The 25,255-nt window shown below is 42.5% G+C and overlaps 1 protein-coding gene across 1 annotated transcript in view; it reads right to left on the bottom strand.

The window, feature by feature from the left end:
* The window catches only part of LOC126355347 (homeobox protein MSX-1-like), a 62,803-nt gene that overhangs the window by 11,760 nt on the left and 25,788 nt on the right, over nucleotides 1-25,255 (bottom strand). Inside the window, exon 2 of the mRNA XM_050005641.1 lies at nucleotides 17,211-17,326. Within this exon, the coding sequence (XP_049861598.1) occupies nucleotides 17,211-17,326 (116 nt within the window). The remainder of the gene's footprint in view (nucleotides 1-17,210; nucleotides 17,327-25,255) is intronic.

The raw sequence follows: 25,255 nt of genomic DNA, 5'->3' as shown, positions 1-25,255 counted from the left end.
CGAAGCCGTCCAGGTAAAAATAAGCTTCGTCAGTAAACCAAATGCTGCCCACATGCATATCGCTGTCATCAAACCTGTGCACTATGTCGTTAGCGAATGTCTCTCGTGCAGCAATGGTAGCGGCGCTGAGGGGTTGCCGCGTTTGAATTTTGTATGGATAGAGTTGTAAACTCTGGCGCATGAGACGATACGTGGACGTTGGCGTCATTTGGACCGCAGCTTCAACACGGCGAACGGAAACCCGAGGCCGCTGTTGGATCACCTGCTGCACTAGCTGCGTGTTGCCCTCTGTGGTTGCCGTACGCGGTCGCCCTACCTTTCCAGCACGTTCATCCGTCACGTTCCCAGTCCGTTGAAATTTTTCAAACAGATCCTTTATTGTATCGCTTTTCGGTCCTTTGGTTACATTAAACCTCCGTTGAAAACTTCGTATTGTTGCAACAACACTGTGTTCTAGGCGGTGGAATTCCAACACCAGAAAAATCCTCTGTTCTAAGGAATAAACCATGTTGTCCACAGCACACTTGCACGTTGTGAACAGCACACGCTTACAGCAGAAAGACGACATACAGAATGGCGCACCCACAGACTGCGTTGTCTTCTATATCCTTCACATCACTTGCACCGCCACCTGTTGTTGAAAATTGTAACTACTGTAATTTCGAAAGTTTGTCCGCCTGAAAATGTACTGTTGTCCCAAGCATATTGCAACAAACGGTGTATTTCTATAGCTGCTCGTTTAGTTTTTATTGCCGTTTCAAATATACCGGTCATTTTTGAAACGCCCTGTAGGTTTCAGCCAAAATAATTTGGCCTTGTTCTGAAGCTATTGACACAAAACTACTGCATGCCAAAGTTTTGCGATGTCAGGGATAAGTCTATAGTATCGTAGTACCCAGTCACAAATCTACAGCAGGCCCCACTGCGGCGCGGACGGGTAGGTAGGCCGCGAGAACTGCGCCGGAACTAGTCGCCGCGTGTAGCTAAGTACCGAGCACAGCTGATAGTCATGCGCGTGGAAATATAGGTGCTTAACAGGAGCTACCTTTACGTTACGAACTGGATTAATACAACCATAGAAATTGTTAATGGCGTAATATGTAACCGAACTTACTTCTGAGGGGAACGAGAACCCTACAAACGAATTCGGAGCCTGCAAGAAAGCCTAGTTGTTACTCGGCAAAATTATTCCTCAATTTTGAATACATTAGTATTCGATCGAAGAAAGTGGAGTCAGGTGTCGGTGACAGCAAAGGCAACGTAACATCAGGACCGGTGAAGCAAAGGTTGAAAACCTTCGACAAAGTTCTTATTTCTCAATCGTAGATGCTCATTAAGTAGGTTTTCTGTATCAAGCAATAGGTGTTTAAAGATTTTCAACTCCTCAAGGATGTCAAGCCGAGCGCCTTTAACCTCGCAGTTTAATAGATCTATGTTATTTGGTGGCACTAGGCTAGATATCCTTGAGATGGTGAATACTGTCCTGGTGTGTGTTATGTCACTCCTGCTCGAACTGTCCACGTAAGTGTTATAGGTTGACAAGTTGCATAAATCACTTCTCGTCGCATCATACCCCATATTTGTTCGATTGGAGACAAGTTCGGAGATCGTGCTGTTGAGGGAAGTTGCTGCACATCTTGCAGAGAGCGTCGAATTTCACAGGCAATGTGTGAGCGGCACAATGCTGTTGGAACAACACATCACCTTCCTGATGGAAGAACGGCAGAAGAACGGGTCTAACAGCATACTGAGCGCTGATTAGGATCCAGTCCAGAAACAGCAAAGGTGAATGAGAGTTACAGCTTATCGCCCCCCCCCCTCCCCACACGATAAGGTCTGGGATGTGGCTGATGTGTCTAGAACGAATGCCCTATAAGAGACAGCGCTAGTCAGCTCTACATCGCACGTGCAAAGGACCATCACTTGCCTGCAGACAGAATCTGCTTTCATCGCTGAAGACCAAGGCGCGCCATTCCATTTTGCAGGTGATCCACTGACGTCACGACTCGAGCCGTGCAGGCCGATGCGGTGGAATGAGTGAAAGACCGACTGGAATTGGGCGTGCCCGTAGTCCCACTGCTAACAACCGGTCCGTTAACAGTTCTTGTTGGCAGGTCCGAGTCGCAGCGGTAGCCGTCCGATCTGCCACTGCTGCCCTCCAAGTCCGACGATCCAGGTGGGGTCTGTGCTTTATGGTCCTCCGGAAACTGAACAACGGGTCTGAAAATTCTTGCATCGCATGAGTAATCGCCCGAGTAGCCCACGAAATCTTTCAGCAATAATCTTGTCGGGATGTCCACTGAAGTCAGATATACATTGTGTCACGCTAGAGTAGGAGAGTCAAAACAGATAGTAACTCGTGATGTCATCCCAAGTCGAGATGTTTTTGTAGTGCAATCTTTGCTGAGCGATTGACACTGTATAAGAATCAATAGGTAATGAGTTTTTTTTGACATAGCAGATCACAGTGCTGCGTTATGCGTGATTTTTTTTTTTTAAACATAAGAACTTCCGAGTTGCCCAAGTGCGCGGACAAGTTGTAATCGTGTGCGGGTCCTCTTTGATTTTAAAGAACTGATCTAAAACTGGTAATCCATAATCCGGAGTTGGTTTGGGAAAAATTCTAGAGACCCACGGCCAAACTATGTTGTAAACACATCACGCGTTGACTCTGAAATAACGGCGCCAAGTTTGAGATACGCGGCAGCCTAACGCTCGTTATAGTCGCGCGAAGGATTAATTGATACTCCCCGTAATTTCTTGACATTAACTTGGTAATAATTATTAAATAATTATTGGAGGTTATAGTAATCGTTCTTGGCGCTTACAGTAAATGGGATTTGATTTACTCTTTGAATACGACATACATTAATCACGGTATAGGCGATTGGTTGATGGTTAGCAACCAATAAACAGATTGTAATGGAATTACCGGAACGATCAGTTCAATCACTGGTGACCATTACACACACACACCAGAAAACTAACTACTCTCGTTTTGAATGACATTTGGAACTAATGAGTTTTACTTCAGCTCCTTGGGATCAATAAACGTCATCCGAAGTTGGAACTTTATAAACTGTGTCGTGATCTTTCAGTTTAGTAGATCGATAAACATTACAGTTTACACTACAATTTTCACCTTTCGAAAAAGAGAGTACTTACCTTTTTAAAGAAATGCTTCAGCTTTAGTCATCAATCTTCCCAAAACGGAGATAAGGGTGACACTCACACATAGCACTACGTCATCGTGATCAACCACATATGTGCCCCCTTCTTCCTCCCTTTTGTCGAAAACCCTGAGATATAGCCGCGGTACGACGAAGGAAGAAGGAAAAGGGATTGGACAGCCGAGGAGAAAAGAAGAAAAGGGCGACGACGGAGTAAGAGAGAGAAAGAAGGAGAGGGGAGATCAGAGAATGTTCACTGATACCTCCATCGTTGACAAAATGTAAACTCAAATAGTAACAGTGGACTACAAACAGATAATGAGAATGGATAAATAAACTGATATCAACTGTCATAACAACACCCACAACAAAAACGCTGTCAATAATTACCTGATTAATAAAATTTTTGTGCTGCATGATTAAATCCATAAGGGGCGTATGAAAAGCCCGTGGTTGGCAATTCTCCGAAAGGACCATCCCGCCTCTCGGAAGGCCACAGTTTGGCCCGTTTCAGACTCTCCCAGTTGGCTGTAGGAAGCAGGAGTGTGTCTCTGTGTCGTGCTTGCCTGCTTCCTTCACGCGATTGCAACACACAGAGCCTTCTGGCTGTGAGCATTAGGCTTAAGTGTAGACACAGATGGCTCTCTGGTAGCTATGCCACTACTCTATCTGTTGGCGGACGACGATGAAACAATTAGCACTTCATCCACTATCCCCCAGGTGGAATATGTCCTCATCGCATCAAAAGCGCCGTCGTCTTTCCAACTGTACTAATTTTTTTCCGGCTGTGCATGTACAAAATTGCTTTCATATTTCGAGAGCTACATGCGAATTCAGAAATCTTTTAAAGTTTGTGTCTCAAAACGCTGTTAGGATACCGGCAATGGTAAATGTGCAGTGCAGTGCTTCCCCAGGGAAGCGTCCTGGGACCTCTGCTGTTCCTGATCTATATAAATGACCTGGGTGACAATCTGAGCAGTTCTCTGAGATTGTTCGCAGATGATGCTGTAATTTACCGTCTAGTAAGGTCATCCGAAGACCAGTATCAGTTGCAAAGCGATTTAGAAAAGATTGCTGTACGGTGTGTCAGGTGGCAGTTGACGCTAAATAACGAAAAGTGTGAGATGATCCACGTGAGTTCCAAAAGAAATCCGTTGGAATTCAATTACTCGATAAGTAGTACAATTCTCAAGGCTGTCAATTCAACTAAGTACCTGGGTGTTAAAATTACGAACAACTTCAGTTGGAAGGACCACATAGATAATATTGTCGGGAAGGCGAGCCAAAGGTTGCGTTTCATTGGCAGGACACTTAGAAGATGCAACAAGTCCACTAAAGAGACAGCTTACACTACACTCGTTCGTCCTCTGTTAGAATATTGCTGCGCGGTGAGGGATCCTTACCAGGTGGGATTGACGGAGGACATCGAAAGGGTGCAAAACAGGGCAGCTCGTTTTGTATTATCACGTTATAGGGGAGAGAGTGTGGCAGATATGATACACGTGTTGGGATGGAAGTCATTACAGCATAGACGTTTTTCGTCGCGGCGAGACCTTTTTACGAAATTTCAGTCACCAACTTTCTCTTCCGAATGCGAAAATATTTTGTTGAGCCCAACCTACATAGGTAGGAATGATCATCAAAATAAAATAAGAGAAATCAGAGCTCGAACAGAAAGGTTTAGGTGTTCGTTTTTCCCGCTCGCTGTTCGGGAGTGGAATAGTAGAGAGATAGTATGATTGTGGTTCGATGAACCCTCTGCCAAGCACTTAAATGTGAATTGCAGAGTAGTCATGTAGATGTAGATATGCCTAATATTTATGTGCAGTACTCTAGTGCCCGCATTTAGCAATGGCGGTGTGGAGCTTGGCGTAGCTGTCTACAGTTCTTCAGTATAATAATGGAACATCGTGGGCAGTTTTTAAATTGATGCAAATGAATTTCACGATAGGTTCCACACTGTACGTTCGCTTTGCACTCGATTGACAGACAAACCCTAATGCAAGAAAGGGGTAAAGACAATTTTCTGCTAGACGAGTAGGCTACATTGCGGTCGGAAGAGGTGGAAGAGGCATATCTGTGGCTGCGGCTCGCATTGGTTTTTTTGTTCTCGTAGAGTGTGGCTGCTCGTGCGTGAGTAGAGACAATACGGCATCTGCCGACAAATTGATGAAGTTCCTCGTTTTCAACACAGCGAATGTTAGGAAAAGGAGGATAATGTGACGTCTAGTCGCACAAACTATTTAAATCCTTCATATATTAGTAACGTCGATAGTTAGATTTAACCATTGTTAAAAATTTAATAATGGTAATTGTTATTGACTGGATCGTGAGAAAAATGTAGATTATGTCTAGTGTTATTATCATTGCTGCTTTGCATTTACGGAGGTTTTTCGTCGCCCCGACCGTCCGTAAAACACCATATTAAATATCAGTACCGAATTAGTTAACGTTTATAAAGTACATTCTGAGGCTGTTGACGAGTGCGCACTGCTTGCTCTGATGACAATGTCTGGGCCAATAGGTGTATTTCAGCCTGTTCTTGGACTGATCTACATTGTGAGTAAGCTGTATTGTGATATATCAGCGCTGTTTTAATTGCATTCTCTTGGGTAGGGAAGCAATTCAATGATATAAAATTCTCATTACAGTTACACTTTGTTGACCAGAGCAAAATGTACTAAGAAATCATTTACAGTTTTTGCTACTGCGAGCGTGCTATGGGCAATTTTCGAATGTGTTACAAATAATATCGTCCATAATACTCCTACTGCAATTAGAGTCACTCGCAGACTTGGCCTACCATACAGCCAGAGTACGAATTTCATTTGCCTTCCCATTGTGATTCCGTTGAAGAGGGGTACACTGTAGCCACACTGTTGCTGTAAGCCGAATACACGTTTCTAACAGATGATGGTCTTTAGCATTATGAACATATTGATCAGAGACATTTTGAGCCAGACACTAATGTGACTACATCAGGAAAAACGTTTTCAAATGTGGTACTTTAAGTGCAGTGAGAATATTTCTTCTGAAGAACAAGTACATTCTACATTAGGTACCCTTCTCTGCATGTGCTCATCCAAAACATATTATGGGGAGAAGAAATATTAACGTATAAAGTAAGCAAAACCGGCCGCGGTGGTCTCGCGGTTCTAGGCGCGCAGTCCGGAACCGTGCGACTGCTGCGGTCGCACGTTCGAATCCTGCCTCGGGCATGGATGTGTGTGATGTCCTTAGGTTAGTTAGGTTTAAGTAGTTCTAAGTTCTAGGGGACTAATGACCACAGCAGTTGAGTGCCATGGTGCTCAGAGCCATTTGAACCAAAGTAAGCAGTCTGTTAGTTTGGGAATTTTCGTATGTTGGAGAACATTTGATTACTACTGTTAGTGGAAAGAGAATCGCCGACAGAAAATGTATCAGATACTTGGAGACAGAAGTGCCAGGAAACGAAAGGTGTAAACAACGAATAGGGTAACTTTATACTCAAATACAATTCAGATTAGAGGACTAAGTAATCCAACGGTGAAGTCACGCGTAGCTTTGTGAGATGTAATTATAATTTGATTACTACATTTTGTCTTCCGTGACCTCGGAAATCATGCTGTGAAAATAACATGTTTCGTTACATCTCATTCCTTTTGTCAGTAAAAAGCCTTTTGAGTCAGGTGGCTTTCATTTTGTCACTGCTATCACAGAGACACAATGCTCACGTTCAAAGAATCGGGGGAATGTATGTCTGGTCACACTCGCAGGGCATCCACTTTGTCTCTCGTACACGATACAACCTCCTGCGACCAATTGCTCAACGTCGCTACGCCCATTTTCCAACAGTCGTCTCCTGATTTTGTAAACGTTCCAGTGAGACATGCTTTATATGAGGTAGAGCCTTTATTGACATACCAGTTCCGTGAACGGAAGGCGGTATGCAAACGCATTTTGCTGCCGTTAATTCATAGCCGTGTAACTTGCAGTTAGTTGTAAAAGGGGGTACTCTTCTGATGAGAATGACATGCTAGTCTTAGTCACAATAGAGGATTCCAGAAACGTCACTGGGCACGGTGACTCGCCTCGAGCTTCCGCATGGTATCCACATGCCGAACGCGAAGCAGCAGTTATTCGTGCGCCACAACCTGTACCTGCCTAGAATGAGAAGTTGTAAACTAGTTATTATTGTTGTATGTGTTTCTGTTTCTGTACTTTTATTTAGACACTCAAGAAAACATATAAAAGAACCTTGAGTCTTGAATGCTGGAGGAGGCGTTTAGCTAGCCGTTTTTATTAAGGCAAGGCAAATAACAGTGTTGCACTGAAGCGCAATTTAATATGCATAGCGTCTTTCAGTATTGTAGCAATTCTATCAATAACTGGAACTGAGAGAGTAACAAGGAGGATTTAGACGCTGGAGAAGCTGCTCAGGACAGATAACCACTTTGAAATTGGTAATGGATTACTACAAAAGAAGACAAAAACAAAAAGCCATAATCTTAATAGATTTCAAGAAAAGGTTATGATTATAGTCACAGAGCGTCGGTTATGAATACACTAAGGAACTTCGGTCTCATCCCAAACTAATAAAAATGATAAACTTAACTCTAACAAACACCAAATATAAAGTTCAGTGGAGAAATATCAGAACCATTTACAAATAAAATGGGGTGAAGACATTGACGTACATTATAGCCGTTAATTTTCAACTGTACACTCGAGTATGTGATCAGGGAATGGTACAAGAAAAATCCTAGAAACATAAGAATTGCAAACAAGTAAGACCAAATAACACGCCTACAAAATATAGCACAAGAAATTGGAGTTCGTTCGAAAAGACTAAAATAATGGTAGCAGATCGACAAGTAATCAATCACATTAGAGTAAAGTATACAATTTAAATAACTAGGAAAAATTTTAACGTACAGCTTGGACGAAAAATCTGCTTGACAAGTAAGAACTAATAAAACGATAAAACTTATTATTCGGTCACAGTATGAGGACACCAGAAAACAGATTGTGAAGAAAAATTATAGAGAAACTTTGGAACAAGAAGCAACATGAAGGATGGATAAAGGAAATCATGGAGGATATGAAGGAGCTAAAATTAACTCTGGGCTTTTTACAAAACAAAACAGAAAATTTAAAGCAACTGAAAAACATAAAAATAAGTTTTTAACCAAAAACAGAAAAACGACTAACAATAAAAAGGGTACTTACAGATAATGACAAAAATATTAGAATGGGTGAAAAGATACTGGACTGTTCAGAAATTGAGCTTACTGAAGAAGATGACCAGAAAATGAGTGACTGAAGTGGTTCAGTAAGGCCGTAATAGAAGAAGAAAAGAAGAAGAAGAATAAGAACAAGAAAAATTACTTCACGCAGAGCAGTAAACAGTTTTGTCAGTTTCCTATACATTCTAAGATAAGAATCCGCAAGACGCTGGCACTATTAGACAGGCTCTGTTCCCCCCTTCAAGTTTAGTGCGGCGACAGATTACCCGCGTTGAAGTAATTTATAATATTAGCCCCTACATTAGGCACGAGTTATTGAAAATCTAGACCACCAAAGATCAAGCCCCTTGCCATCGCTCATCGCCAAAATGAGAAAGGAGCAAATAATTGTTGAAACTACCGATACGTTTCAGATCCCAATAGTGCGTGGGTATAAGTATTTTTTTATAATGTAGACTGTGTAGAAGAATGTTCTACGCAAGCGTAAAAGTGAAACGAATGTTTTACGAGACAAAAAGAATTAATTATGGTCGAAGGTAAATCCACGTGTAAACTACAGCCCTTAAATCACCAATATTAGAGTGTAGCTGAAGGGTTTGGACTCTGTGCCAAGCTGGACTAACAAGAGAAATCGAGCGAATATAAAGAAGTAGATTATGATTGGCCACAGGTTGATTTGTCTCGTGGCAGAATACAACAGAAATGCTGAAAGTCTCAACTAGCTGACACTTGTAGAAAAACGGCCAATATCTCACTTAGCAAACTGCAGTGAACCGGTTATCATGGAGAAGTCAAAGAATCGCCTTCGTTCTCCCTGTGTAAAACTATCTCAGAGACTAGGTAAAATTAATGTATATTTAGAAAAATGATATCTTATATGGAGATATATAAGTAGTACTTATTCTTACACTCTTGTAATGAATGCAAAGGAATAAATATTACTGTGTAGCACAGTGAGATGTATCCTGTACCCCTGTCTTACGGTCATCTGACAGAGTGAAGGGGAGCATCGGCTGAGAGACTGGTCTCACATTTCGGATGAGACGAGTATAAATTCACGACTTAGGTTTTCCGTAATTCCTAATCACGTTTGAGAGAAACATTAGGATTATCCCTTTACTTTGAAAACAACATAGTAATTCCCTGTCACGCTTGAGAGAAACATTAGGATTACCCCTTTCCTTTGAAAACGACACAGCCTGTTGCCTTTACGCTCTGTGTCTAATAATCTGGTGATCGATGATACGATGATCCTTCATCTTTCTTAACGCATTTTTGTAGTGGTTTTTACTGTAAGAATAAAAAATGTGATACGTGTCTGGTCTTAATAAAGAGGAAATCCACCTGTTACCTGTAAGTGGTTTTCCTACAGTGTGCTCTGCCACTTTCCATGAACCCCAGATTTCATTTCCACGCTTTTTTTTTAGTACCTGGCAATGACACAGTGGCACTCGACACATACGTAGCCTTTTCGGCTTGCGAGCCACATGCGTCTCTTCCACATAATACCACGTACGGGCGCACGATTATAGCGCTACATCTCTTAATCATCGTTTTCTTAAAATATTTTCAGTTGTCATCAGAGGAAACGTTTTGAAACGCTTCGCTTCCTTATTAACGGAAACTGAAGATTTTGCCTTAAGAAGTGTGTCACTATCCAGAACTAACGAATGATCAGTGCCTCCAAAAATTGTAGATGTTACGTCTCATCCAAGTCAGCCTCGTCATAAGCTTCAGGGGAAAGGAAACACAGTTCTCTACTCAGGGGTTGCAAATCTAAACTTTCATTCACTTTCCAAGCCTGTTAAAACATGCCCGAGAAAATAGTTCTGTTGCCGCCGTTTACTGCTACAATTCGACACTTTTAAGTTTGAGGAAAGCGTTTCTCAACCGGTTCCAGGAATCAGAAACAGCAAAGCGAATTAGCCTTTGTTAAAAGTAAACGTCTTCAATCTACTGCAATAGAACTAAATTATTCTCCATTTAACATTGAAATTAGAAGGTTTGAAATGTAATTGCTGAATTTAAAGAATAAATAATTGTGGCTCTTTAAATTTGAACACCTTCGTACTGATGTAGATATACTGGAGAAACCTTCACAGCTTAAGGTGATTGCTTTCAAAGAACTGGAGAGGGAGTGCATGTTGGTTTTTAACATATGGGATAGCATTCCTGATTCAAATAATCAGATGCAAAAACTTGCGTTTGATATTCTTCCCTTATTCGGATCTACTTATTCATGGGCACAATCATTTTCAAGCATGAACCTTAGCAACAGTCAAGTGGGAAGCAATCTCATTGATCGGAACTAGAAATCGTACCTAAAATTAAAACAACATACATACTCGACTTAGGCAAACTTTCCAAGATAAATGGACATTTTTCACATTAGTGTTTGCAGTAATTGTCATGATTTAATTTTAAGCACACCTTAGAATTTAATTTTATCAGTAAACAATATCGTTATTGAGTAATGATATCACGCTTTACTCAGCGTACTTACAGTTTAACTAAGACTTTAAGTGGAGCTTCTTAAGTGGAGTGAAAGAAGATTTAGCGTCGAGTATTAAGAAAGGATGAGATGCTTTGGACACATAGGAAGGATGAACGAAAGGAGATAGACTAAACAAATAAACATGACGATTGCGGATGGGAGGGTAGGAGTCGATGAACATACCTCAAGCAGACTGAGGACTTTTAGCAAAGGACAGCTTAGGAGTGCCCTTACAAAGTTAATAACTATATACCTACCTGCACAGGCTCTCAAAAGAAATTTCAGTAGGTGTACTGCTGATATTTGGCTCTGTTAACTAATGTGTTTGCCGGCCACTCGCATTGGCGATCGGTATAGACGCTGTTCAAAGACGCTACTCCCCCTCAATCTAGAGCTGAAGACTGTCAACGACCTAAACTGGTTACTTGACAGCTGCGGATTAAAGTAAAATTTAGTTTTAACTGTTTTTCTAAACTACTATACGCCGGACACTTCCTACATCTACATAAGCTGTGAGCCAGTGTATCCTGGTGGAGAATAATTCGTATAATTCATAGTATTCTTTTTATTGCATTTTCCAGCGTAGATTACGTTCCCTGTTGTTTACTTGGTATCGTCGTAAATCTGAATGAAGAGGCCTTCTAATGATTTAACGCGGTAGTGAATATTTCTGCAGAACTGAATAACTCTTCTGAGTACCAGTTTCTGCTATCAGTCCGCCTGCTTAGCTGAGCAGTAACGTGTTTGCCTACCATGCAGCGGGCAAGGGTTCGATTCCCGGCCGGGTTACCGAGTTTCTTCCCCCTTGGACTGGGTGTGGTATTGCCCTCATCATTTCCTCTTCTTCGCCAACGCGTAAGTCGCCCAATATGGCGTCACCTGCAATAAGACTTGCACCTGACGACCGAACTTCCTCCCGGCCAAAAATGCCATACGATCATTTCAATTTTTTTTCCTGCTCTCAGTTTCAAGATCTCCAGTGGAATAAGACCGTGTGTAGTTAGCGAAGAGAATGTAAGTGGATACAACTAACAGCAGTCTTTTCCCTGGCATTTCCAAGTCGTCTGTAATATCAGGTTCCATCAGACCATCTCCACACCCCGTAGACAGATCGTAACATCAGTGCCACTCCTTTAATTGTCTGATTTTTAAACGACAGATTGTTCGTAAGGATTCTCATTGTTGCAGACCAGCTGCTATCTCTTTAACTGTACGTAGGCTCACGTATTTTGTTTATGAACTCCCGTTTTCAGTATCTTTAAATACTGAAGTACGAATCTGTTTTTAGTTACACTTACTTACAAATGGTTCAAATGGCTCTAAGCGCTATGGGACTTAACATCAGAGGTCATCAGCCCCTATACTGTTGTTGTTGTTATCTTCAGTCCTGAGACTGGTTTGATGCAGCTCTCCATGCTATTCTATCCTGTGCAAGCTTCCTCATGTCCCAATACGTACTGCAGCCTACATCCTTCTGAATCTGTTTAGTGTATTCATATCTTGGTCTCCCTCTACGATTTTTACCCTCCACGCTGCCCTCCAATACTAAACTGGTGATCCCTTGATGCCTCAGAACATGTCCTACCAACCGATCCCTTTTTCTTGTCAAGTTGTGCCACAAACTCCTCTTCTCCCCAATTCTATTCAATACCTCCTCATTAGTTATGTGATCTACCCATCTAATTTTCAGCATTCTTCTCTAGCACCACATTTCGAGAGCTTCTATTCTCTTCTTGTCTAAACTATTTATCGTCCATGTTTCACTTCCATACATGGCTACACTCCATACAAATACTTTCAGAAACGACTTCCTGACACTTAAATCTATACTCGATTTTAACAAATTTCTCTTCTTCAGAAACGCTTTCCTTGCCATTGCCAGTCTACATTTTATATCCTCTCTACTTCGACCATCATCAGTTATTTTGCTCCCCAAATAGCAAAATTCTTTTACTACTTTAAGTGTCTCATTTCCTAATCTAACTCCCTCAGCCTCACCCGACTTAATTCGACTACATTCCATTATCCTCGTTTTGATTTTGTTGATGTTCATCTTATACCCTCCTTTCAAGACACTGTCCATTCCGTTCAACTGCTCTTCCAAGTCCTTTGCTGTCTCTGACAGAACTACAATGTCATCGGTGAACCTCAACATTTTTATTTTTTCTCCATGGATTTTAATACCTACTCCGGTATTTTCTTTTGTTTCCTTTACTGCTTGGTCAATATACAGATTGAATAACATCGGGGACATGCTACAACCCTGTCTCACTCCCTTCCCAACCGCTGCTTCCCTTTCATGCCCCTCGACTCTTATAACTGCTATCTGGTTTCTGTACAAATTGTAAATAGCCTTTCGCTCCCTGTATTTTACCCCTGCCACTTTCAGAATTTGAAAGAGAGTATTCCAGTCAACATTATCAAAAGCTTAACTTAGACTAAGAACTACTTAAAGCTAACCAACCTAAGGACATCACACACTTCCATGTCCGAGACAAGATTCGAACCTGCGACTGTAGCAGTAGCACGGTTCCGGACTGAAGCACCTAGAACCGCTCGGTCACAACGGCCAGCCACACTTACTTACAGCTTCCTGCAGCTTCCGTGAACTCTGACAGATATACGTCTCGCAACTTGCGCACAGCCGTCACTTAATTTCCGACAGACTTCTATAGCAGTACTTGACGTAACAGGAGCCAATCACGAATTATAAAATATTGTTCAATCTTTCATTGGACGCAGACGGACGGCAGCACCTGGAAAACCAGTCTTCTCCGTGTTTCCGCAAATCAGAGGAAGAGGGAAAAAAACTCGGCCTATTAAACGCTTAGCATCGACGGCGTATATGCAGTTCTTATGCGGTTGAACGAGATTCCCTGGAAGCTGTTTGTCATTATACATGTCGTCCCGCCACTTCATGCCGTCAGCCCTCGACACAGACTGGCAGTGCAGTAAATACTGTCTCCGGTTGTTAGAGAAGTCGGTTAAAGGAATCTAATTATCAGACTGAGTAATGAAGGCAGTTTACAAAAACGCAGCAACGTTGTAATGTGAGTCTTCGGTATAAATCACTCCGAAGTTCCTCACTCCAGTAATTTTATAGGTGATCGGAGTTTTCCGGACTTTTTGTGTGTGCGTTTTGTTTTACTTTATACTAGATCAGCTACACATCAGAAAAATCTCACATCAAGATCAGGAATGCGACCGTTTTACTGGTTTCTTTACGTCGTTTAGGAAATGATATTTTACGTCAGCTCGGCATCTGCTGTGGTTCCACTCCATTTATCTTTACTGTGCGATTCTTATTAGACTTCACCTTCCCCAACTGGAAATACTTACATGGTTGAGACATCACAGAAATGAACGTATCACACTGGCAGATGAAATTTGTCTGTTAAAGATTTGGAAACTCATATTGGCATCAGTTACGTACAGTTTCCAAAATTGTTTGCTGATACCTAACGTGATTCGGCTGGCTGCCATGTGGAGGAACCTGGTTCGATTCCCAGTGCTGTCGAGGATTTTTCCGTGACGGGAAGACCGGAAAGGAATGATCTGAGGCCAATCGAGGAGCTACCTGACTGAAAAATAGCGACTTAGCACACGTCTAAAGGATGACACGGCGGTCGGTAGGCACCTACGGGCCCTCCAAGATCTGTGGACACGGTTACGTTACTTAACGTAATCTCTTTGTCGTAGCAATATTTTGTGCTCCTTAGGCATGAAGTCCGCCGCTCATGGTCTCGCGGTAGCGTTCTCGCTTCCCGAGCACGGGGTCCTGTGTTCGACTCCCGACGTGGTCAGGGATTTTCACCTCCCCCGAGATGACTGCGTGCTGCTCTGTCGTCTTCATCATCATCATTCATCCCCATTACGGTCGGAGGAAGGTAATGGCAAACCACTTCCATTAGGACCTTGCCTAGTACTAGGGTGCGCGTCGCCCGCAACGTTCCCCTACGCTCTGTCAAGGAGTATGGGACTTCATTACCATTTACATTAGGCATGACAAGTGAAAACGCGTTTCAAACTCTATGTTAAGCTTTCCTGGAACATCCGGAAATACTGAGTCCTACACTGGAGAAGAGTAACGGGATCATTCTGAAAGCAGAACTATGCCTTTGAAACCAAGAGCGTCACTGATAGATGGGTGACACCCATCTCCTGTTGGGAGAAATCTGCTTTATAAGTCTGTTACACACTTGAATTCCACCACAGAATGGACTATTGTTTGTTTAATGCGTTTCCGCCATTTAAAAATCAGCTGGGCAAACTTGAAGTGTGGAACACTGTGGCGCAGTGACTCAATAGTTTCTGTGCGCCATATACACAGTGGTGACAAAAGTCATGGGATACCTCCTAATATCGTGTCAGACCTCCTTTTGCGGGAGTAGTGCAGCAACTCGACGCGCCATGGGCTCAACAAGTCACTGACAGTCCACTGCAAGAATATTGAGCCATGCTCCCTCTATAGCTGTTCATAATTGCCAAAATGTTGCCGGTGCACGATTGACCTCTCGATTATGCCCCATAAATGTTCGATGGGTGGACATATCATTCACTGGAATTCCCAAAACGTTCCTCAGACCATTTGCGAACAACTGTGGCCTGGTTACATGGCGTACATCCATAAAAATTCCATCCTTGTTTTGGAACATGAAATCCATAAAAGGCTGCAAATTGTCTTAGCCGAACATAAACATTTCAAGGTTCAGTTGGCCAGAGCACACAGTCCATTCCATGTTAACACAGCCCACACCGTTACGGAGCCACAGCACACTGTCTTGTTTACATATAGGGTTCATGGCTTCGTGGGGTCTGCACCACACTCAAGAACTACCATCAGCTCTTACCAACTGAAATCGAGGCTCATATGATCAGGCCACGAATTTCCAGTCGGATAGGGTCTAACATATTGATCACGAGCCCAGCAGAGGCGCTGAAGGCAATGCCAACACTAAAGGCACTCGCCTTGGTCGTCTGCTGCCGTAGCCCATTAACAGTCAAGTTCCTCCGCGCTGTCGTAACGGATACGTTCGTCGTACTTCCACATTGATTTCTACTGTTATTTCTCGCAGTGCTGCTTGTCTGTTAGCTCTATGCAAACGCCGCTGCTCTGGGTCGTTAAGTGAAGGCCATCGGCCATTGCGTTGTTGGTGGTGAGGGATAAAAATTTGGTATTCTCGACACATTCTTTGACACTGTGCATCTCGGAATATTGAATTTCCTAACGATTTCCGAAATGGACAGCCTCCGGTTCGATTGCGGGTGTCAATATTGAGACAGCTAAGGAAAATGGTTCAAATGGCTCTGAGCACTATGGGACATTTGAGGTCATCAGTCCCCTAGAACTTAGAACCACTTAAACCTAACTAAGGACATCACACACATCCATGTCCGAGGCAGGATTCGAACCTGCGACCGTAGCGGTAGTGCGGTTTCGGACTGAAGCACCCTGAACCGCTCGGCCACACTGGCCGGCAGCCTAAGGAAATAACACATGAAGAAAGATGAGTAGATTGTGTATATCTACTAGCTGTGAGTTAGCACATGACTGAGGAAACATCATTTGTTGCGAGTGAGTTACGAGAAAATGACAAGTTACGGCGAGGAGGAAGAGAAGGAGGAGGAACAAGAAGAAGATGAGGTGTGAAAATTCGATGACGATCATGCTGAAAAATGACCAGGAGAACAAAATAGCAGTTAAGTGTAGACAGAAAAATTAGATAAGGAAAAATTGAGTAACTGAGAGAGAAATGACAATTATGAAGCAAAAGAGGAAAGCTAATAAATATATTACATATTAATGAAGAGAAAGTGATGATACAGGAGGATAAAAGACGATGACCTCTATTAAAAACGAAGCAAATTAGAAACAGATGATGAGAGTCATGAATAAAAAGTGCGAAAATGCAGGACGAAAGATGAAGATGTTGATAAAAATGAGGAGAATGAATGAGAAATATATGATGCTTAAAAAAAAAGGAAGGACGAAAGAAGAAGGTTAAAAACGAAAAGCTTTTACTGATGTGACCGTGAAATATCGACCGAATGCTATTCCATTTTAGTTAAGCTGAAACAGTTTCATTGTTTTTCTTGTACAAAGACTGGTCGCTCATTTTAGAGCTTACCATCCTAGTGATTGCAGAAGCGGCGGTCAGTGCACGCGCAGCTGTGAGTGGTCATTACGGTGGGAGTTGAAGTGGTTGATTGGAGTGGGGGAAAGAGGGTGGTGGACTAGCCTGGAGGGGGAAGGAAGCAATCTGTTGGCGAGCCCGCGCCGGGTACATAAATCGCGGTGCTACCTGCAGCTCGTATCATTACTCGCCTCTGGCTGCCGGCTGGCTCGTAAAGAATACCGCTGCCAGTAGCAGAGGCGGCCAACTGCTGCTGATTATGACGTAAATAATCTCTGGCGCGGCACGGGGCGGCGATGCCCACTGGTGCACAGCGTAACTGCCGGCAACGGCGGGAACTCGTAAGGGCCTCGTTTGTACCGCAGTGTGCCCTATCGTTGGACAGCAAAATAACTCAATTATTTCACTTTGTCCGCTACTGCTTCGTGGCGAAATGTTTTGCTTTAATGGAGAAATATAATCGAATATATTATCCCTCTTGCACACTTTTAATTAGGATAGTACTTTTATAAGTGCATTCTTTTTCTTCTGCTTCTAAGCAGAAATATACTAAATATTCAATGATGATCCAAAACATGATGACCACCAACCTAACGGCGTGTTGCTCCACTTTTGGAACGCAGTTTAGTAGCGATTCTGCGTGCCATGGATTCGACAACTACTTAACAGGTTTCCAGACGTTTGTGACACCAGATGCCTACACACTGGTCATATTCTCATAATTTACAGGCGGTTATTTTGTGGCCGCCTGTTAGTGTCCCAGTTGGGTTGCATCGGATTTAGTTAAGCCGAATTTGACGGCCAAGGAATCGACGTGAGTTCACTGCCATGCACTTCAAACCATTGCAGCATGATTCTGCCTTCGAATGCTACCGTAGGTCCCATGAAAGCTCAGCTGAATGTCCTCCATAACATAACACTGCTGCCACTGGCCAGCGTCCGCGACACGTTGCATGTTTCAAGCAGGCTTATCTGGACATGGCCATCGACCTGGTTTAACAATAGATTCATCCGACCAGGCGGCACGATTTAACTGATCCGCAAAAAGCCTCAGTGAACTTCCGATGTCATCCACAAGGTCATTTATGTATATTGTGAACAGCAACAGTCCTACGACACTCCCCTGCGGCACACCTGATATCACTCTTACTTCGGAAGACTTCTCTCCTCTGAGAATGACATGCTGCGTTCTGTTATCTAGGAACTCTTCAATCCAATCACACAATTGGTCTGGTAGCCCATATGCTCTTACTTTGTTCATTAAACGAATGTGGGGAGCTGTATCGAAGGCCCTGCGGAAGTAAAGAAACACGGCATCTACCTGGGAACCCGTGTCTATGGCCCTCTGAGTCTCGTGGACGAATAGCGCGAGTTCACACGATCGTCTTTTTCGAAACCCATGCTGATTCCTACAGAGTAGATTTCTATTCTCCAGAAAAGTCACTATACTCGAACATAATACGTGTTCCAAAATTCTACAACTGATCAACGTTAGAGATATAGGTCTATAGTTCTACACATCTGTTCGACGTCCCTTCTTGAAAACGGGGATGACCTGTGCCCTTTTCCAATCCTTTGGAACACTACGCTCTCCTAGAGACCTAAGGTACACCGCTGCAAGAAGGTGGGGGCAATTTCATTCGCCTACTCTGTGTAAAATCGCACTGGTATCCCATCAGGTCCAGCGGCCTTTCCTCTTTTAAACGATTTTAATTGTTTCTCTATCCCTCTATCGTCTGTTTTGATATCTACCATTTTGTAATATGTGCGACAACCTAGAGAATGAACTACAGTGCAGTCTTCCTCTGTGAAACCGAGAATGCTAAAAGTCGAAAGTGTTTAAATGTAAGACCACAGAACATAGAATCCAGACTCATACAGTGCTTAGCAAATTCTGTTTTATCTGTCTCAGAAAACACTAACTCCCCAATGATGTCACTCCATAGCCTACTTCAACTCTTTTACGTACTCTGGATTCGTTACATCCAAGCCTTTTCAATGCATTTCTAACGAAACATCCATTTTCTGTTAGCTTCTTAGTCTTCTCTATCATTTTAGAAGACAATGGCATGGAGGACATATTTCTCTCGTAGCTTATGTAACATGAAGTAGAACTAGCCTTATTAAATACTGAATCAGTTGATGCGAAATAGTGAACTATAAATTAAGGTCTATTAAATAGGTCTCCGTTAAATGAACCTCCTCGTTTAGTATCAAAACCGAAAAAAAGAAAAGTTTGGATGGTGGGTTGATTTGGGGGAGAAGACCAATCAGCGACGTCATCGGACCCAAAAATAAAAGGCAAACGTTTTAGGGCAATGGTATGCATACGGATATTTTCCCCAAATGTTTCTTAGGATATTCGCCCGTAGCACCGATTTCTGACTTCTGGTATGAGTTACCACTTATGGCAACTTATTAAACTAACAACGAAACTTAAAGCGTGAGTTATGTTATGTACTTAAATATGAGGTATTGGTAACATTAACTGAAGACATGAAGTCTGTATATAAGTCCGCGATCATTTTATTTTTAGGACTTTTATTTTCACAAGTCCGTCTTAATCACATAGATTTCTTTACACTTTATCACCGGTTTCGGTTTATCGCTATCTTCAGATCGTTAAAATATTCTGATATAAATCATCGTCAAGTTAACTTGACGGTGGTTTATAACAGAATATTTTAACGATCTGAAGATGGCGATAAGATGAAACCGGTCATAAAGTGTAAAGAAATCTATGTGATCAAGACGGACTTGTGAAAATGAAAGTATTGGTAATACTTTGGGATTTTGTTATAGCGGACGAACAGTCATCGGTTACATGATAAAACTTAGAAAGTTCCCAAAAAGTAACTCACTTTTTCTCTTGAAAGCATCAAAGCAGAAACCACAACACACCTGACACTTCCAGCAAAAAAGCTCTCAACCGAAGAGACAGGGCTGCCACGCTTCACTCTCAAGTAGGAAAAACACTGTATTCAGATCTTTGTCCCATGTGCATCTTAAACCCTCGCCTATCGTAGGAATTAAAATCCATGAAGAAGAAATAAAAGCTTTGAGGTAAGCCGATGAAATTGTAATTCTGTCAGAGACAGCATAGGGCATGGAAGAGCAGGTGAACGGAATGAACAGTGTCTTGAAAGGAGCATATAAGAAGAACATCAACAAAATCAAAACGAGGATAATGGAATGTAGTCGAATTAAATCGGGTGACGCTGCGGGAATTAGAAAATGAGACGCTTAAAGTAGTAAATGAATTTTGCTGTCTGGGGAGCAAAATAACTGATGATGGTGGAAGTAGAGAGGATATAAAATGTAGACTGGCAATGGCAAGGAAAGCGTTTCTGAAGAAGAGAAAAATTTGTTAACTTGGAGTACAGATTTAAGTGTCAGGAAGCCGTTTCTGAAAGTATTTGTATGTAGTGTAGCCATGTATGGAAGTGAAACATGGGCGATAAATGGTTTAGACAAGAAGAGAATAGAAGCTTTTGAAATGTGGTGCTACAGATTAATGCTGAAGATTAGATGGGTACATTACATAACTAATGAGGAGGTGCTGAGTAGAATTGGAAAGAAGAGAAATTTGTGGCACAACTTGACTAGAAGAAGGGATCGGTTGCTAGGGCATGTTCTTAGGTATCAAGGGATCACCAATTTAGTATTGGAGGACAGCACAGAGGGTAAAAATCGTAGAGGGAGACCAAGAGATGAAGACGCTAAACAGATTCGGAAGGATGTAGGTTGCAGTAAGTACTGGGAGATGAAGAAGCTTGCACAGGATAGAGTAGCATGGAGAGCTGTCCCTGGACTGAAGACCACAACAACTATCCTAAAACCAATGCACCCAGTAGATACAGCACCCTCTATCTTGTACAGGAATTTAAAGTTTGCTCAGCTTTGACCGTTCAATGGAAACCATTATCTGCATCTTATTTAATCAGTAACCGCACTCTATAACATAACAATTATGAGATGGAGTAAGTTAGTTTAAATGCATACATTTTAGCGTGGTCGTTGAAAATTGGTTATCGTTTTATAGACGTTACCTGGAAATCTTTTTTACGATTCGGCGTCCCCGATCCTGTTGTGTCATTATCACGTCGTTTTTCTGCACCCTGTATTTTCTATAAACATTGTACAGTCGGAAAGTAGCTGTATGTGTCTCGAGGCAGGTGGGTTTTCTGGTTCAGTACGGCAGCTGTCGGCGACGTTACTGCCACCTCGTGTACTACAAAGACTCGCCATTCTTGCCGTTCCGTGGCTGCGCAGCCCGCATACCAGTACACATAAAGTTCCTGCGAAACGAGGATCTTCTCCGCAGTCGCTACTGATCCGAATAAGCTCCGGAGCGCCGCATGTCGCAGCCAACTCCGACCAAAGATGGTGTCGCGTCTCGGCGCGACGGATTTTTAATAATATCCCCCTTTTCCCGATTTGGTTCGCCGCCATGTCGGAGATGAGCCAGAACGGCGGAGGGAGTGTGGCGGGCGCCCGCGGCGGCATTCGCCTAATCGGCGATACATGTCTGCAGATCTGCGGCGCGACGTGACGCGACTGCTGCCGATTAATGGCCGCCGTAATTTACCCTCAGCCGGGGGAATCACCGCGCCGCCGAGGGGAAATCACCTCGCTGGCGGGGATAAAAAACAGACGACACGCGGCAGGCGGTGCTCGCTGCGACAGTTAACTCCGCCGCTTTTTAGAGCGCGTCTCTGCGGAAGGGTGATCTGCGAGGAAAAAGCAGTCAGTACAAAACCGCAACATGGAGACTGTCTGAAGGAACTGAGGCAGCTCCAGTAGGAAGCAGCGCATTACTTTGTCTCGACCACTGGAAGCGTAACTTGGAAGCTGTTACCTTATAAACAAGCTTCAAAAGCGACTTTATTTCAGTTGAACCAGACAAGGCTATGGAATTGTGCTCCTAGTTTACCTTTGCACTCTTAAATAGAACAAGTCCTTTAACCCTAGGAGTATCAACGCACTTCTCATAACGCGCATTACCAAGAGGATGCGTACTTCATGTCCGCTCTAAATAATGAAAATTAGACTAAATTCGTTATCGGTAGCTGACTTATATTAAGAACATACTTTTTAAATTGATACTGATGTGTTGGAAGGATTCACTAGATGAAAATATCTTTTAGAGCACTTTCAGCAACATCAGTACATTTTCAGTAACGTGTACTACCAAGGGTGTGTACTTTATTCCCAACCCCAAAAAAATTACAGATACAAATTTCGTTAATTGTTGTTAAATTTTACTCACAGTAGACTTTTTACACAGATACTGATGTGAAAGTAAGGTCCTGAGCTTGAAAATATTGAATATGATGTTCATTGGAGAAGGTCGTATGTGTTACTGAGACTTAAATAGCCGGCTGATGTGGTCAAGCGGTTCTAGGCGCCCCAGTCCGGAACTGCGCTGCTGCTACGGTTTCAGGTTCGAATCCTGTCCCTGGCATGGATGTGTGTGATGTCCTTAGGTTATTTAGGCGTACGTAGTTCTAAGTCAAGGGGACTGATGATCTCAGATGTTAAGTCCCATAGCGCTTAGAGCCATTTGGACCATTCGAGACTTAAATATCTGGATTAAGTTAAACTGAAAAATTTAAAACAGTTATGGAATCAGGTAGAAGAAATAAGTACAAGTAATAAGTTTGTTTTCCAAAATCTTAAAGTATGAAGTAGCTGATGAGATAGAAATAATTACAAATGTTGGGCACATAGTACCCTCTCCCTCCATCACCCCCACCCCCATCTTCAATATTGCGAGAGTTAAAGCTCTTTTTAGTTATTTCATCTAGAATGCCTCTGAAAAGTAAGCAACTATTACCATAAGCTTTGTTCTGAAACATCCTGGCAGTGAAAACCGTGTGCAGGACCGAGAGTCGAACGCCGGACCTTTGCCTTTCGCGGGCGTGTGCTCTACCAACTGACCTAGTCAAACACGATTCACGACCCGTCCTCACAATTTTATATACGGCAGTATCTCGTCTCTCTTCATTACGGAATCTCTTTTCTGTTTTCTTATTTACGCATAAAATCTTCATTTACAATACAGCCAGTCTAATTTAAATACTGTGTCTTCAAATGTATTTTTTCCAACGAAACGCACTAAAAATTTCTGTTACGCGACAATCAATTCGTTTACGCGTATGTTGGAACCATTTCGATAATAATGGAATTGTAATATTATATTCTTCAGGAATGCGTTTTCTGCATCCTATGACTGCAGCAACATTAAGAAGGTGACGGAAGATATGTTTGGATATAAAATTAGTTGGTTGGCTTTCTTTTTTAAAAGAACAACGGCTCCATCCAGCGATGACACGGTGTGAACGCATGTATATGGTTCAAAAAATTGTGCTCCAGTTCGCAACATTCATATTCAAAAGGCTTCAGTGAAGATGAAGCCGTATAAGGACAAATCGTACGTTTTAAGCCCAAAATGAAAGTAAGTCTGTATGAATATTAAAAATTTCGAACTTGTTGAATAACACTGAAAGGAAGTGGAAACTATGGTAATATGGAACGCAACGAAAATGCGTCAACAGTGTTCCAACCTACTGACCCTATTCGATCCTCAATGAATCATTTAATGAGTTCCGCCAATTACGGAACTGATGGTAATATATTCTGACGATGAAATCGCCCTTCGATGGTTAATCAACTTGGTCGATAGATTGTATTTCGCCAAAAGGTGCTGTATTGTCTACTTCATTTACGTGAACATCGTAACGGCTCTGTTAGATTCTAATCGTATTATTTAACATGCGTTTCGTATTGTCACACTCAGTCATTTGCAGTTTAGTTGTGTACTTCGTGTGTGTCTCCACTCAGTGGAAGAGAATTACATTAAAGTATTAGATTTCCCAGAAAGCACTTAACACTATGTATATTACCCACAGTTTGTGCTTCCAAATTTCCTTTCTCTCTTTGTGCTCTGTATGAATCAGTGAGTGAGTGTACATGTCGAATTTGTCTTTTGTATGGAAGAAATATCAGTAGTCATTCGACTGTAGTTACGTTGGTGGCGGAAAGAACACCTCTGGCCTCTTCCGGCTACCTGGGGAAAGTTTGTTGCAGGGAGAGCGCGCTCTCGTCTCTCGGGAATGAACTATGATGACTCATGACTGTACTCTTAAGGTTCTGGTGAGTGTGCTAATATGTGACTGTGATTGCTATTCCAACTGATACACACGTTTGATTTCCTAGTACATTTTCAAGTTCTGCAGTCCAATTCTTATATTTTTCAGAGTATGATTACTCGTATATTTTCTGTACTTTGTAAGTTTTTCCGATTCTTGATTCGTGTAACCAGAACACGTGGTGTAAAACTTCGTTACTCCAGCACAGATTTAAAATTCAATTGCCTAACATTTCTATTAATTGGAGTGTATGTGTGAGCTTTTCTCGTCTGTACATGTTTTATTTCTTCCACTTTTCATTTCACTTCAGTTTTAGGATTGTGTAGTTTTATTCATACCTCGTGGTGGTAATTTCACCGTGTGTAACTTCAGTACCACCTTGAATAGCCAGCCCGGTTGGCCGTGCGGTCTAACGTACGGCTTTCCGGGCGGGAAGGAGCGCCTGGTCCCCGGCACGAATCCGCCCGGTGAGGTCGGGTGAACTGACCAGTCTGTGGATGGTTTTTAGGCGGTTTTCCATCTGCCTCGGCGAATGCGGGCTGGTTCCCCTTATTCCACCTCAGTTACACTATATCGGCGACTGCTACGCAAACAAGTTCTCCACGTATGAGTACACCACCATTTCTCAACCACGCAACCATATGGGTTACACCCGTCTGGTGTGAGGCGTTCCCTAGGGGGTCTACCGGGGGCCGAAGCGCAGAAGAATGGGGCGGGGAAGGGGTGAAGTGGACTGCGGTAGTCGTCTGGGGTTGTGGACCACTTCGGCTGCGGCGGGGACGGAGCCTCTCCGTCGTTTCTAGGTCCCCGGTTAACATACAGTACAATAACACCTTCAATAAATAATATTCTTAGTTCTCCATGACATTTCATTGCTATTTGTGTCCAAACGATTTAAATCTGTGTTCTTGAAGTTTCCACAAGTCTTAGTAATTTTCCTTTGTTCATGAATATTCACGGCATTTGCCAGTGTTTCAAGGCAGCGTAGCTCAGTTTCATGCGCATGGGGATGCAGATAATTTTTTTTTTTTGTCGGAAAATGTTCCATACAGTTAGTATTCACAATAATTATAATCATAGC

Source organism: Schistocerca gregaria, chromosome 3, assembly GCF_023897955.1.
Source record: "Schistocerca gregaria isolate iqSchGreg1 chromosome 3, iqSchGreg1.2, whole genome shotgun sequence".
Lineage (NCBI taxonomy): Eukaryota > Metazoa > Arthropoda > Insecta > Orthoptera > Acrididae > Schistocerca > Schistocerca gregaria.
This window is presented reverse-complemented; position numbering and strand designations above follow the sequence as displayed.